Here is a 17,139-nt window from a genome sequence, read left to right on the forward strand (position 1 = left end):
CAGTAGCAATACAAGGATATAACATCTATAGAAGAGACAGGAATGCTTATGGGGAGGTGTTGCTATATATTCAGAGCCATATCCCTGTAATGCTTATGGGGGAGGTGTTGCTGTATATATTCAGAGCCATATCCCTGTAATGCTTATGGGGGAGGTGTTGCTATATATTCATATCCATATCCCTGTAATGCTTATGGGGGAGGTGTTGCTGTATATATTCAGAGCCATATCCCTGTAATGCTTATGGGGGAGGTGTTACTGTATATATTCAGAGCCATATCCCTGTAATGCTTATGGGGGGGTGTTACTGTATATATTCAGAGCCATATCCCTGTAATGCTTATGGGGGAGGTGTTACTGTATATATTCAGAGCCATATCCCTGTAATGCTTATGGGGGAGGTGTTGCTGTATATATTCAGAGCCATATCCCTGTAATGCTTATGGGGGAGGTGTTACTGTATATATTCAGAGCCATATCCCTGTAATGCTTATGGGGGAGGTGTTACTGTATATATTCAGAGCCATATCCCTGTAATGCTTATGGGGGAGGTGTTGCTGTATATATTCAGAGCCATATCCCTGTAATGCTTATGGGGGAGGTGTTACTGTATATATTCAGAGCCATATCCCTGTAATGCTTATGGGGGAGGTGTTACTGTATATATTCAGAGCCATATCCCTGTAATGCTTATGGGGGAGGTGTTACTGTATATATTCAGAGCCATATCCCTGTAATGCTTATGGGGGAGGTGTTGCTGTATATATTCAGAGCCATATCCCTGTAATGCTTATGGGGGAGGTGTGGCTGTATATATTCAGAGCCATATCCCTGTAATGCTTATGGGGGAGGTGTTACTGTATATATTCAGAGCCATATCCCTGTAATGCTTATGGGGGAGGTGTTACTGTATATATTCAGAGCCATATCCCTGTAATGCTTATGGGGGAGGTGTTGCTGTATATATTCAGAGCCATATCCCTGTAATGCTTATGGGGGAGGTGTTACTGTATATATTCAGAGCCATATCCCTGTAATGCTTATGGGGGAGGTGTTGCTGTATATATTCAGAGCCATATCCCTGTAATGCTTATGGGGGAGGTGTTACTGTATATATTCAGAGCCATATCCCTGTAATGCTTATGGGGGAGGTGTTACTGTATATATTCAGAGCCATATCCCTGTAATGCTTATGGGGGAGGTGTTGCTGTATATATTCAGAGCCATATCCCTGTAATGCTTATGGGGGAGGTGTTACTGTATATATTCAGAGACATATCCCTGTAATGCTTATAGGGGAGGTGTTGCTGTATGTATTCAGAGCCATATCCCTGTAATGCTTAGTGAAGATCTCATGTCAAGTGTTATTGAAGTGTTGTGGTTGCAGCTTGAAACATATAAAGCCTTTTCTTTTGGGGTGCTGCTATAGGCCACCAAGTGGTAACAGTCAGTATCTAAATAATATGTGTGAAATGCTTAATAGTGTATGTGATGTAAACAAAGAGGTCTACTTTCTTGCTTACTTCTCACTGTAACCAGTGCCTGTAATCTGGTTCAGGTTATTAATCAACCTACCAGGGTGTTTAACAAGAGGAAGCTTCTCACTGTAACCAGTGTCTGTAATCTGGTTCAGGTTATTAATCAACCTACCAGGGTGTTTAACAAGAGGAAGCTTCTCACTGTAACCAGTGCCTGTAATCTGGTTCAGGTTATTAATCAACCTACCAGGGTGTTTAACAAGAGGAAGCTTCTCACTGTAACCAGTGCCTGTTACCTGGTTCAGGTTATTAATCAACCTACCAGGGTGTTTAACAAGAGGAAGCTTCTCACTGTAACCAGTTCCTGTAATCTGGTTCAGGTTATTAATCAACCTAGCAGGGTGTTTAACAAGAGGAAGGTTCTCACTGTAACCAGTGCCTGTAATCTGGTTCAGGTTATTAATCAACCTACCAGGGTGTTTAACAAGAGGAAGCTTCTCACTGTAACCAGTGTCTGTAATCTGGTTCAGGTTATTAATCAACCTACCAGGGTGTTTAACAAGAGGAAGCTTCTCACTGTAACCAGTGCCTGTAATCTGGTTCAGGTTATTAATCAACCTACCAGGGTGTTTAACAAGAGGAAGCTTCTCACTGTAACCAGTGCCTGTAATCTGGTTCAGGTTATTAATCAACCTACCAGGGTGTTTTACAAGAGGAAGCTTCTCACTGTAACCAGTTCCTGTAATCTGGTTCAGGTTATTAATCAACCTACCAGGGTGTTTAACAAGAGGAAGCTTCTCACTGTAACCAGTGCCTGTAATCTGGTTCAGGTTATTAATCAACCTACCAGGGTGTTTTACAAGAGGAAGCTTCTCACTGTAACCAGTGCCTGTAATCTGGTTCAGGTTATTAATCAACCTACCAGGGTGTTTAATAAGAGGAAGCTTCTCACTGTAACCAGTGCCTGTAATCTGGTTCAGGTTATTAATCAACCTAGCAGGGTGTTTAACAAGAGGAAGCTTCTCACTGTAACCAGTTCCTGTAATCTGGTTCAGGTTATTAATCAACCTAGCAGGGTGTTTAACAAGAGGAAGCTTCTCACTGTAACCAGTGCCTGTAATCTGGTTCAGGTTATTAATCAACCTACCAGGGTGTTTAACAAGAGGAAGCTTCTCACTGTAACCAGTGCCTGTAATCTGGTTCAGGTTATTAATCAACCTACCAGGGCGTTTAACAAGAGGAAGCTTCTCACTGTAACCAGTGCCTGTAATCTGGTTCAGGTTATTTATCAACCTACCAGGGTGTTTACAAACACTACAGGAACAAGATCATCCACATGTATTGATCACATGTTTACTAATTCTGTAGAACTTTGTTCTGAAGATGTACCCATTGGATTCAGTGATCACAAAATAGTGGCTATATCCAGGAAAGACAAAGTTCCAACAGCTGGGCCTAAAATAGTGTATACGATTTTGCTCTTATGGCTCTTATGGCGATGATGTTCAAAATATTTGTTGGTCTGATGTGATTAATAAGGAGCATCCAGACACTGAACTTGATTAATTTACGAAATTGCTTCTTGCAATTAATGATGAACATGCACCTGTTAAGAAACTGACTGTTAGAACTGTTAAGGCTCCATGGATTGATGAGGAATTTAAAAACTGTATGGTTGAAAGAGATGGGGCAAAAGGACTGGCTGATAAGTCTGGCTGCACTTCTGACTGGCTGACTTACTGCAAATTGAGAAATGATGTGACTGAACTCAACAAAAAGAAGAAGAAACGTTATTATGAAGCCAAGATCAATGATATAAAGAATGATGGGAAAAAACCGTGGAGTACTTTAAATGAAATAATGGTCAGAAAGACATTCAACTCCATCTTTCATCGAAATCAGATACTTATTCATCACAAAACCATTTGATGTTGCCAATCATATGAATGATTACTTCACAGTCAAAGTGGTCAAACTTAAGCATAAAATTCCAACAACAAACAGTGAGCTATTATATTCATGTATAAAAAAAACAAGTAATGAAAGAAAATCATTGTAATGTTGAATTTTGTCAAGTTAGTGTGGGAGAGGTGGAAAAAGTATTGTTATCGATCAATAATGACAAATTTCCTGGCATTGACAACTTAGATGGACAGCTACTGAGGATGGTAGCTGACTCTATAGCCACTCCTATCTGTCATATCTTTAATCTGACTCTATAGCCACTCCTATCTGTCAGATCTTTAATCTGACTCTATAGCCACTCCTATCTGTCATATGCCAGCAGCATACCACCCTGCATACCACTACTGGCTTGCTTCTGAAGCTAAGCAGGGTTGGTCCTGGTCAGTCCCTGGATGGGAGACCAGATGCTGCTGGAAGTGGTGTTGGAGGGCCAGTAGGAGGCACTCTTTCCTCTGGTCTAAAAAATATCCCAATGCCCCAGGGCAGTGATTGGGGACACTGCCCTGTGTAGGGTGCCGTTTTTCGGATGGGACGTTAAACGGGTGTCCTGACTCTCTGAGGTCATTAAAGATCCCATGGCACTTATCGTAAGAGTAGGGGTGTTAACCCCGGTGTCCTGGCTAAATTCCCAATCTGGCCCTCAAACCATCATGGTCACCTAATAATCCCCAGTTTACAATTGGCTCATTCATCCCCCTCCTCTCCCCTGTAACTATTCCCCAGGTCGTTGCTGCAAATGAGAACGTGTTCTCAGTCAACTTACCTGGTAAAATAACGGTAAATAAATAAATAAATAAATAAATATCTTTAATCTGAGCCGAGAGGAAAGTCTTTGTCCTCAGGCCTGGAGGGAAGCCAAAGTCATTCCACTACCCAAGAGTGGTAAAGCGGCCTTTACTGGTTCTAACAGCAGACCTACAAAGTGTGGTGCACTGCAGGGTAGTTCTCTAGGCCTACTACTATTTTCTATTTTTACAAATGACCTGACACTTGCATTAAACAAAGCATGTGTGTCCATGTATGCTGATGACTCAACCATATATGCATCAGCAACCACAGCTAATGAAGTCACTGAATCCCTTAACAAAGAGTTGCAGTCTGTTTTGGAATGGGTGGCCAGTAATAAACTGGTCCTGAACATCTATAAAACTAAGAGCATTGTATTTGGTACAAATCATTCCCTAAGTTCTAGACCTCAGCTGTTGAACAAGTTTAGGAGACTAAATTAATTGGTGTCACCTTAGATTGTAAACTTTCATGGTCAAAATATATAGATTCAATGGTTGTAAAGATAGGGAGAGGTCTGTCTGTTGTAAATAGATTGTTTTTACACCACTCTCCACAAAGCAAGTCCTGCAGGCTCTAGTTTTGTCTCATCTTGATTATGTCTAGTCGTGTGGTCGAGTGCTGCAAGGAAAGACCTAGTTAAGCTGCAGCCGGCCCAGAACAGAACAGGAAGTCTTGCTCTTCATTGTAATCAGAGGGCTGATATAAATACTATGCATGCCAGTCTCTCTTGGATAAGAGTTGAGGAGAGACTGACTGCATCACTTCTTCTTTTTATAAGAAACTTTCATGTGTTAAATACAAAATTGTTTGCATAGTCAACTTACACACAGCTCTGACACACACACTTATCCCACCAGACATGCCACCAGGGGTCTTTGCATAGTCAACTTACACACAGCTCTGACACACACACTTATCCCACCAGACATGCCACCAGGGGTCTTTGCATAGTCAACTTACACACAGCTCTGACACACACACTTATCCCACCAGACATGCCATCAGGGGTCTTTGCATAGTCAACTTACACACAGCTCTGACACACACACTTATCCCACCAGACATGCCATCAGGGGTCTTTGCATAGTCAACTTACACACAGCTCTGACACACACACTTATCCCACCAGACATGCCATCAGGGGTCTTTGCATAGTCAACTTACACACAGCTCTGACACACACACTTATCCCACCAGACATGCCACCAGGGGTCTTTGCGTAGTCAACTTACACACAGCTCTGACACACACACTTATCCCACCAGACATGCCACCAGGGGTCTTTGCGTAGTCAACTTACACACAGCTCTGACACACACACTTACCCCACCAGACATGCCACCAGGGGTCTTTGCATAGTCAACTTTCACACAGCTCTGACACACACACTTACCCCACCAGACATGCCACCAGGGGTCTTTGCATAGTCAACTTACACACAGCTCTGACACACACACTTACCCCACCAGACATTCCACCAGGGGTCTTTTCATTGTCCCCAAATCCAGAACAAATTCAAGAAAAAGGTACAGTATTATATAGAGTCATTATTGCATGGAACTTCCTTCCATCTCATGTTGCTCAAATAAACAGCAAACCTGGATTCAACAAACAGATAAAGCAACACCTCACGGCACAACGCCTCTCCCCTGTTGGAGCTGGATAGTTTGTGTGTATCTATTGATATGTAGGCTACGTGTGATGTTTTAAATGTATGTAGTTCTGTCCTTGAGCTGTTCTTGTCTAATGATGTTCTGTATTATGTCATGTTTCATGTTCTGTGTGGATCGCGCAGGAAGAGTAGCTGTTGCTTTTGCAACACCTAATGGGGATCCAAATAAAATACCAAACACCTACTCCCACAATTACTTACTTGCAATGGTCTTTGTCCAGATCTGGCGTATAGAGAACCTGGAGTTGAGAGAGCTCCACCCCAGCTCGTTCGGTCAGTTCTACGGAGGAGACTGTTACCTGGTGCTCTACACCTACAAGAGAGCTAACAAGCTGCAGTACATACTCTACATGTGGCAGGTAAGACATACTCTACATGTGGCAGGTAAGACATACTCTACATGTGGCAGGTAAGACGTACTCTACATGTGGCAGGTAAGACGTACTCTACATGTGGCAGGTAAGACGTACTCTACATGTGGCAGGTAAGACGTACTCTACATGTGGCAGGTAAGACGTACTCTACATGTGGCAGGTAAGACGTACTCTACATGTGGCAGGTAAGACGTACTCTACATGTGGCAGGTAAGACACACTCTACATGTGGCAGGTAAGACATACTCTACATGTGGCAGGTAAGACATACTCTACATGTGGCAGGTAAGACATACTCTACATGTGGCAGGTAAGACGTACTCTACATGTGGCAGGTAAGACGTACTCTACATGTGGCAGGTAAGACGTACTCTACATGTGGCAGGTAAGACGTACTCTACATGTGGCAGGTAAGACGTACTCTACATGTGGCAGGTAAGACGTACTCTACATGTGGCAGGTAAGACACACTCTACATGTGGCAGGTAAGACATACTATACATGTGGCAGGTAAGACATACTCTACATGTGGCAGGTAAGACATACTCTACATGTGGCAGGTAAGACATACTCTACATGTGGCAGGTAAGACATACTCTACATGTGGCAGGTAAGACATACTCTACATGTGGCAGGTAAGACATACTCTACATGTGGCAGGTAAGACACTGACAACAGGTTCTGACCATGTCTTCTTCAGTCTATATATAATGCCTTGATTTCCAGCATTATAGTGTTGGTCAACGTTGATAGTCTGTGCTCCTGAGACTAGTCAGTGTATAGTTAATTAATCACTAGGAGATAAGACTAGTCAGTGACTAGCTAATTAATCACTAGGAGATGAGACTAGTCAGTGTATAGTTAATGAATCACTAGGAGATAAGACTAGTCAGTGTATAGTTAATTAAACACTAGGAGATGACACTAGTCAGTGTATAGTTAATTAATCACTAGGAGATGAGACTAGTCAGTGACTAGTTCATTAACCTGTGTGTTGTGCTGGGTGTGTGTGACTGACGTGTGTCTTGGTTTACGGTGCAGGGTCGCCATGCTACTCAGGATGAGATCACATCGTGTGCCTATCAGGCCGTTGCCATGGACAACAAGTACAGCGGAGTGCCGGTCCAAGTCAGGGTGGTCATGGGAAAAGAGCCGCGTCACTTCCTGGCCATCTTTAAAGGAAAACTCATCATCTTTGAGGTGCGATCATCTTTCTTCTGGTGACATGGTCCTTCATCTTATTAAAGAGATTTTTTGAGTGACATTTCAGTGACATTTCCCTTTCCTTGAGTTTTGTCTGAAGGTCCATGGTGACAGAATCCACAATAATCCATGATTTACTTCTGTCACCAGCCTGAAGTTAGCATGTTAGCGTCACTAGGTTTCATCAGTGGTTCCAGGAGAAGCAATGTTAGCATGTTAGCGTCACTAGGTTTCATCAGTGGTTCCAGGAGAAGCGATGTTAGCATGTTAGCGTCACTAGGTTTCATCAGTGGTTCCAGGAGAAGCGATGTTAGCATGTTAGCGTCACTAGGTTTCATCAGTGGTTCCAGGAGAAGCAATGTTAGCATGTTAGCGTCACTAGGTTTCATCAGTGGTTCCAGGAGAAGCGATGTTAGCATGTTAGCGTCACTAGGTTTCATCAGTGGTTCCAGAAGAAGCAATGTTAGCATGTTAGCGTCACTAGGTTTCATCAGTGGTTCCAGGAGAAGCAATGTTAGCATGTTAGCGTCACTAGGTTTCATCAGTGGTTCCAGGAGAAGCGATGTTAGCATGTTAGCGTCACTAGGTTTCATCAGTGGTTCCAGAAGAAGCGATGTTAGCATGTTAGCGTCACTAGGTTTCATCAGTGGTTCCAGGAGAAGCGATGTTAGCATGTTAGCGTCACTAGGTTTCATCAGTGGTTCCAGGAGAAGCGATGTTAGCATGTTACCGTCACTAGGTTTCATCAGTGGTTCCAGGAGAAGCGATGTTAGCATGTTAGCGTCACTAGGTTTCATCAGTGGTTCCAGGAGAAGCGATGTTAGCATGTTAGCGTCACTAGGTTTCATCATTGGTTCCAGGAGATCGATGTTAGCATGTTAGCGTCACTAGGTTTCATCAGTGGTTCCAGGAGAAGCGATGTTAGCATGTTAGCGTCACTAGGTTTCATCAGTGGTTCCAGGAGAAGCGATGTTAGCATGTTAGCGTCACTAGGTTTCATCAATGGTTCCAGGAGAAGCGATGTTAGCATGTTAGCGTCACTAGGTTTCATCAGTGGTTCCAGGAGAAGCGATGTTAGCATGTTAGCGTCACTAGGTTTCATCAGTGGTTCCAGGAGAAGCGATGTTAGCAAAGCTGCACTGCAAGCTGAAAAACGACAGAAGCAAATCATGGATTATTGTGGATTCTGTCACCATGGACCTTCAGACAAATCTCAAGGAAAGGGAAATGTCACTCAAATTTAGATTTTGGATGAACTATCCCTTTAAGATGATTGTTTTGTTTGTTTGTGTATGTATGTGTGTGTGTGTGTGTGCGTGCGTGCGTGCGTGCGTGCGTGCGTGCGTGCGTGTGTGTGTGTGTGTGTGTGCAGGGGGGTACAGGCAGAGCGGGGGTGACTAACCCAGGCCCGGGAGCCAGACTGTTCCAGGTTCGAGGGACTCATGAGATGAACACCAGGGCTACTGAGGTCCCAGCCCGCTCCTCATCACTCAACACCAACGATGTGTTCCTGCTAAAAACTGACCACACGATTTACCTGTGGTACGGAAAGGTACTACACTGTTACCTGTGGTACGGCAAGGTACTACACTGTTACCTGTGGTACGGCAAGGTACTACACTGTTACCTGTGGTACGGCAAGGTACTACACTGTTACCTGTGGTACGGAAAGGTACTACACTGTTACCTGTGGTACGGCAAGGTACTACACTGTTACCTGTGGTACGGCAAGGTACTACACTGTTACCTGTGGTACGGCAAGGTACTACACTGTTACCTGTGGTACGGCAAGGTACTACACTGTTACCTGTGGTACGGAAAGGTACTACACTGTTACCTGTGGTACGGCAAGGTACTACACTGTTACCTGTGGTACGGCAAGGTACTACACTGTTACCTGTGGTACGGCAAGGTACTACACTGTTACCTGTGGTACGGCAAGGTACTACACTGTTACCTGTGGTACGGCAAGGTACTACACTGTTACCTGTGGTACGGCAAGGTACTACACTGTTACCTGTGGTAGGGCAAGGTACTACACTGTTACCTGTGGTAGGGCAAGGTACTACACTGTTACCTGTGGTAGGGCAAGGTACTACACTGTTACCTGTGGTACGGCAAGGTACTACACTGTTACCTGTGGTACGGAAAGGTACTACACTGTTACCTGTGGTACGGAAAGGTACTACACTGTTACCTGTGGTACGGAAAGGTACTACACTGTTACCTGTGGTACGGAAAGGTACTACACTGTTACCTGTGGTACGGAAAGGTACTACACTGTTACCTGTGGTACGGAAAGGTACTACACTGTTACCTGTGGTACGGCAAGGTGCTACACTGTTACCTGTGGTACGGCAAGGTACTACACTGTTACCTGTGGTACGGAAAGGTACTACACTGTTACATGTGGTACGGCAAGGTACTACACTGTTACCTGTGGTACGGCAAGGTACTACACTGTTACCTGTGGTACGGAAAGGTACTACACTGTTACCTGTGGTACGGAAAGGTACTACACTGTTACCTGTGGTAGGGCAAGGTACTACACTGTTACCTGTGGTAGGGCAAGGTACTACACTGTTACCTGTGGTACGGCAAGGTACTACACTGTTACCTGTGGTACGGCAAGGTGCTACACTGTTACCTGTGGTACGGAAAGGTGCTACACTGTTACCTGTGGTACGGAAAGGTACTACACTGTTACCTGTGGTAGGGCAAGGTACTACACTGTTACCTGTGGTAGGGCAAGGTACTACACTGTTACCTGTGGTAGGGCAAGGTACTACACTGTTACCTGTGGTAGGGCAAGGTACTACACTGTTACCTGTGGTACGGCAAGGTACTACACTGTTACCTGTGGTAGGGCAAGGTACTACACTGTTACCTGTGGTAGGGCAAGGTACTACATTGTTACCTGTGGTAGGGCAAGGTACTACACTGTTACCTGTGGTACGGCAAGGTACTACACTGTTACCTGTGGTACGGAAAGGTACTACACTGTTACCTGTGGTACGGAAAGGTACTACACTGCTACCTGTGGTACGGAAAGGTACTACACTGTTACCTGTGGTACGGAATGGTACTACACTGTTACCTGTGGTACGGAAAGGTACTACACTGTTACCTGTGGTACGGAAAGGTACTACACTGTTACCTGTGGTACGGCAAGGTGCTACACTGTTACCTGTGGTACGGAAAGGTACTACACTGTTACATGTGGTACGGCAAGGTGCTACACTGTTACCTGTGGTACGGAAAGGTACTACACTGTTACATGTGGTACGGCAAGGTGCTACACTGTTACCTGTGGTACGGAAAGGTACTACACTGTTACCTGTGGTACGGCAAGGTGCTACACTGTTACCTGTGGTACGGCAAGGTACTACACTGTTACCTGTGGTACGGAAAGGTACTACACTGTTACCTGTGGTACGGAAAGGTACTACACTGTTACCTGTGGTAGGGCAAGGTACTACACTGTTACCTGTGGTACGGCAAGGTACTACACTGTTACCTGTGGTACGGCAAGGTACTACACTGTTACCTGTGGTACGGCAAGGTGCTACACTGTTACCTGTGGTACGGAAAGGTACTACACTGTTACCTGTGGTAGGGCAAGGTACTACACTCTTACCTGTGGTAGGGCAAGGTACTACACTGTTACCTGTGGTACGGCAAGGTACTACACTGTTACCTGTGGTAGGGCAAGGTACTACACTCTTACCTGTGGTAGGGCAAGGTACTACACTGTTACCTGTGGTACGGCAAGGTACTACACTGTTACCTGTTGTACGGCAAGGTACTACACTGTTACCTGTGGTACGGCAAGGTACTACACTGTTACCTGTTGTACGGCAAGGTACTACACTGTTACCTGTTATACGGAAAGGTACTACACTGTTACCTGTGGTACGGCAAGGTACTACACTGTTACCCGTGGTACAGCAAGGTACTACACTGTTACCTGTGGTACGGCAAGGTACTACACTGTTACATGTAGTACGGCAAGGTACAATGTTTGACAGGGATTATATAACGGAAGGGTCTAATCCTGAATGCTAATATGTTAAAACCGCATTCCAGCTGGTGTTTATTCCACAAGTTACCACCGGATAAATCTATGACGTTAAAAAGCCTATTTACTCTGTTCCATCTGACTACGCAATCCATCAGCCCGGCTAGGCAATTTATAAACTTGATCTCCACTATAAAAAGCATCTAGACATTTTCTCATATTTCTTTTAGACTAACATTTAGTTTCCAACAGTGGAGATGTAAGGGCACAAGGCGAGACCCAGATGCAGACACAGGAGGCAGATGGTTAAAGTCCAAGATGCTTCTTAACAATCCAAAAGGAGTAGGCAAGAGAATGGTCGTGGACAGGCAAAAGGTCAAAACCAGTTCAGAGGTACAGAATGGCAGGCAGGCTAGAGGTGAGGTCAGGGCAGACAGAGTGGTCAGGCAGGCTCGAGGTCAGGGCAGGGCAGACAGAATGGTCAGGCAGGCTTGAGGTGAGGGCAGACAGAATGGTCAGGCAGGCTAGAGGGCAGGGCAGACAGAATGGTCCGGCAGGCTCGAGGGCAGGGCAGGGCAGACGGAATGGTCAGGCAGGCTAGAGGTGAGGGCAGGGCAGACAGAATGGTCAGGCAGGCTAGAGGGCAGGGCAGACAGAATGGTCCGGCAGGCTCGAGGTCAGGGCAGGGCAGACAGAATGGTCCGGCAGGCTCGAGGGCAGGGCAGGGCAGACGGAATGGTCAGGCAGGCTAGAGGGCAGGGCAGACAGAATGGTCAGGCAGGCTAGAGGGCAGGGCAGACAGAATGGTCCGGCAGGCTCGAGGTCAGGGCAGGGCAGACAGAATGGTCAGGCAGGCTCGAGGTGAGGGCAGGGCAGACAGAATGGTTAGGCAGGCTCGAGGTGAGGGCAGACAGAATGGTCAGGCAGGCTCCAGGTCAGGGCAGACAGACAGAATGGTTAGGCAGGCTCGAGGTCAGGGCAGGGCAGACAGAATGGTCAGGCAGGCTCCAGGTCAGGGCAGACAGACAGAATGGTTAGGCAGGCAGGAATGGAGTCCAGAAAAACAGGCAAAGGTCAAAGCCGGGAGGACTAGTAAGAGAATAGAAAAGCAGGAGCACGTGAAAAATACGCTGGTTGACCTGAACGTACAAGACGAACTGACACAGAGAGACAGGAAACACAGGGATAAATACACCAGGGAAAATTAGCGACATCTGGAGGGGGCGGACACAGTCACAAGGTCAGGTGAAACAGATCACGGCGTGACAGGAGATTTGAATAAATCGACATTTGCAACATAGTTTCAATATTCAACGTCGATCTCCAGCTCTTCCATAGTAATGAACGTGTCAGGAGTTGGGACGAGACAAACAGGCAGACAGCGTTTCTCAGCCAGTCAAACTCATGAATCAGCTGGCATCATTTATACAAGGAAATGGCAATCGAAAACAGGAAAACCAAAATGAAGGGCTGCTAGTTTTCAGTCTTTCCAACTTCAGTTTGAAGTGTTGTGTTCCTGTAGCTGTGTTGTGTTCCTGTAGATGTGTTGTGTTACTGTAGCTGTGTTGTGTTCCTGTAGCTGTGTTGTGTTCCTGTAGCTGTGTTGTGTTCCTGTAGCTGTGTTGTGTTCCTGTAGATGTGTTGTGTTACTGTAGCTGTGTTGTGTTACTGTAGCTGTGTTGTGTTCCTGTAGCTGTGTTGTGTTCCTGTAGCTGTGTTGTGTTACTGTAGCTGTGTTGTTGGCTAGCTCCTCTGAACAACAGTATCCTGATGGGAGAACACATTTTCTACGCCAGGTGAAATCACACCTCATTAGCTCATTGTTATGGATGTGTCCAAATAAATGTCCCTAGAAAACAGCTTAAACAAATGCAAATGTGGCTACTTTGCTGTTATTCTGGTTGCATTTTTTGACGTGGCAGTAAGTTAGCCGTAGTTGGCTAGCTAGCAAGCAAGGGATAAGAACGTTGCCAGCCAGTCTGGCAATGGAACATTTAGACCGAACGACTGGGTCGCGTCCAAAGATACAGAACAAAAAGACTGAACGACTGGGTCGCGTCCATAGATACAGAACAAAAAGACTGAACGACTGGGTCACGTCCATAGATACAGAACAACGACTGGGTCGCGTCCATAGATACAGAACAAAAAGACTGAACGACTGGGTCACGTCCATAGATGCAGAACAACGACTGGGTCGCGTCCATAGATACAGAACAACGACTGGGTCACGTCCATAGATACAGAACAACGACTGGGTCGCGTCCATAGATACAGAACAAAAAGACTGAACGACTGAGTCGCGTCCATAGATACAGAACAACGACTGGGTCGCGTTCATAGATACAGAACAAAAAGACTGAACGACTGGGTCGCGTCCATAGATACAGAACAACGACTGGGTCGCGTCCATAGATACAGAACAAAAAGGCCGAACGACTGGGTCTCGTCTTTAGTAACCAAACCGATAGAACGAACAACAAGCCAACTTGGGTAGCAACCCTAGATTTGTATCGGGACTATATATTGTGGAAGGATTAAAGTGTGAATAAATTCATCAAAATAATGTTTTTAATAAAAATATGCCAATCATTATTTGAATATGTTGTTCACCCGTTGTATAAAAATGAAAATGCCCATGAAGCCGGCGTTTGGAGGATATATTGGCACTGTTTTCCAGTCCTCGACTTTGTCTCGGTCCTAACAACACCTGTGCCAATATATCTTTCAAACAACGGCTTCTCGGGCATTATCACTTAAAGAGCAGAGGAGGGATCAGTTTTCATGTACCTGTATGTGTTGTGTCTCAGGGTTGTAGTGGCGATGAGAGAGAGATGGCGAAGGCTGTGGCAGACGTTCTGTCCAGGCAGGATAAACAGGTAGTTATGGAGGGACAGGAGCCTGCTGAATTCTGGGTGGCTCTGGGAGGGAAGGCCCCCTACGCCTGCGACAAGAGGTACACACACACTGCTAACACGGTATACACAGACTGATGACACGGTACACACACACACTGATAACACGGTACACAAAGACTGATGACACGGTACATACCAGAACTAGGACGACACTAGAACTAGGATGACACTAGAACTAGGATGACACTAGAACTAGGATGACACTAGAACTAGGATGACACTAGAACTAGGATGACACTAGAACTAGGATGACACTAGAACTAGGATGACACTAGAACTAGGATGACACTAGAACTAGGATGATACTAGAACTAGAATGATACTAGAACTAGGATGGTACTAGAACTAGGATGATACTAGAACTAGGATGATACTAGAACTAGAATGATACTAGAACTAGGATGACACTAGAACTAGGATGATACTAGAACTAGGATGATACTAGAACTAGGATGATACTAGAACTAGGATGACAGTAGAACTAGGATGATACTAGAACTAGCATGATACTAGAACTAGGATGACACTAGAACTAGGATGATACTAGAACTAGGATGATACTAGAACTATGATGACACTAGAACTAGGATGACACTAGAACTAGGATGATACTAGAACTAGGATGATACTAGAACTAGGAAGACACTAGAACTAGGATGATACTAGAACTAGGATGATACTAGAACTAGGATGATACTAGAACTAGGATGGTACTAGAACTAGGATGACACTAGAACAAGGATGATACTACGACTAGGATGACACTATAACTAGGATGATACTATAACTAGGATGATACTAGAACTAGGATGATACTAGAACTAGGATGATACTGGAACTAGGATGATACTAGAACTAGGATGATACTAGAACTAGGATGATACTAGAACTAGAATGATACTAGAACTAGGATGACACTAGAACTAGGATGATACTAGAACTAGGATGATACTAGAACTAGGATGATACTAGAACTAGGATGACAGTAGAACTAGGATGATACTAGAACTAGGATGATACTAGAACTAGAATGATACTAGAACTAGGATGGTACTAGAACTAGGATGATACTAGAACTAGGATGATACTAGAACTAGAATGATACTAGAACTATGATGACACTAGAACTAGGATGACACTAGAACTAGGATGATACTAGAACTAGGATGATACTAGAACTAGGAAGACACTAGAACTAGGATGATACTAGAACTAGGATGATACTAGAACTAGGATGATACTAGAACTAGGATGGTACTAGAACTAGGATGACACTAGAACAAGGATGATACTACGACTAGGATGACACTATAACTAGGATGATACTATAACTAGGATGATACTAGAACTAGGATGATACTAGAACTAGGATGATACTGGAACTAGGATGATACTAGAACTAGGATGATACTAGAACTAGGATGATACTGGAACTAGGATGATACTAGAACTAGGATGATACTAGAACTAGGATGATACTAGAACTAGGATGATACTGGAACTAGGATGACACTAGAACTAGGATGATACTAGAACTAGGATGATACTAGAACTAGGACGATACTAGAACTAGGATGATACTAGAACTAGGATGATACTAGAACTAGGATGATACTAGAACTAGGATGATACTAGGATGACACTAGAACTAGGATGATACTAGAACTAGGATGATACTAGAACTAGGATGATACTGGAACTAGGATGATACTAGGATGACACTAGAACTAGGATGATACTAGAACTAGGATGACACTATAACTAGGATGAAACTAGAACTGGGATGATACTAGAACTAGGATGATACTAGAACTAGGATGACACTATAACTAGGATGATACTAGAACTAGGATGACACTAGAACTAGGATGATACTAGAACTAGGATGACACTATAACTAGGATGATACTAGAACTAGGATGACACTAGAACTAGGATGACACTAGAACTAGGATGATACTAGAACTAGGATGATACTAGAACTAGGATGATACTAGAACTAGGATGACACTATAACTAGGATGATACTAGAACTAGGATGACACTAGAACTAGGATGATACTAGAACTAGGATGACACTATAACTAGGATGGTACTAGAACTAGGATGACGCTAGAACTAGGATGACGCTATAACTAGGATGACACTATAACTAGGATGACACTATAACTAGGATGATACTAGAACTAGGATGATACTAGAACTAGGATGACACTAGAAATAGGATGATACTGGAACTAGGATGATACTAGGATGACACTAGAACTAGGATGATCCTAGAACTAGGATGACACTATAACTAGGATGACACTATAACTAGGATGACACTATAACTAGGATGATACTAGAACTAGGATGATACTAGAAATTGGATGATACTAGAACTAGGATGACACTAGAACTAGGATGATACTAGAACTAGGATGACACTATAACTAGGATGATACTAGAACTAGGATGACACTAGAACTAGGATGATACTAGAACTAGGATGATACTAGAACTAGGATGATACTAGAACTAGGATGATACTAAAACTAGGATGACACTAGAGCTAGGATGACACTAGAACTAGGATGACACTAGAACTAGGATGACACTAGAACTAGGATGATACTAGAACTAGGATGATACTAGAACTAGGATGATACTAGAACTAGGATGACACTAGAACTAGGATGATACTAGAAGTAGGATGACACTAGAACTAGGATGATACTAT

At 44.2% G+C, this 17,139-nt stretch overlaps 1 protein-coding gene across 1 annotated transcript in view; it reads left to right on the forward strand.

Annotated features, from left to right (window-relative positions):
* Positions 1-17,139, forward strand: part of vill (villin-like) — a 77,777-nt gene that overhangs the window by 23,733 nt on the left and 36,905 nt on the right. The window contains exons 10-13 of the mRNA XM_055928110.1: positions 6,126-6,263; positions 7,320-7,478; positions 8,854-9,033; positions 14,310-14,455. Of these exons, the coding sequence (XP_055784085.1) occupies positions 6,126-6,263; positions 7,320-7,478; positions 8,854-9,033; positions 14,310-14,455 (623 nt within the window). The remainder of the gene's footprint in view (positions 1-6,125; positions 6,264-7,319; positions 7,479-8,853; positions 9,034-14,309; positions 14,456-17,139) is intronic.

The sequence above is a fragment of the Salvelinus fontinalis genome, chromosome 7 (genome assembly GCF_029448725.1).
Source record: "Salvelinus fontinalis isolate EN_2023a chromosome 7, ASM2944872v1, whole genome shotgun sequence".
Classification (NCBI taxonomy): domain Eukaryota; kingdom Metazoa; phylum Chordata; class Actinopteri; order Salmoniformes; family Salmonidae; genus Salvelinus; species Salvelinus fontinalis.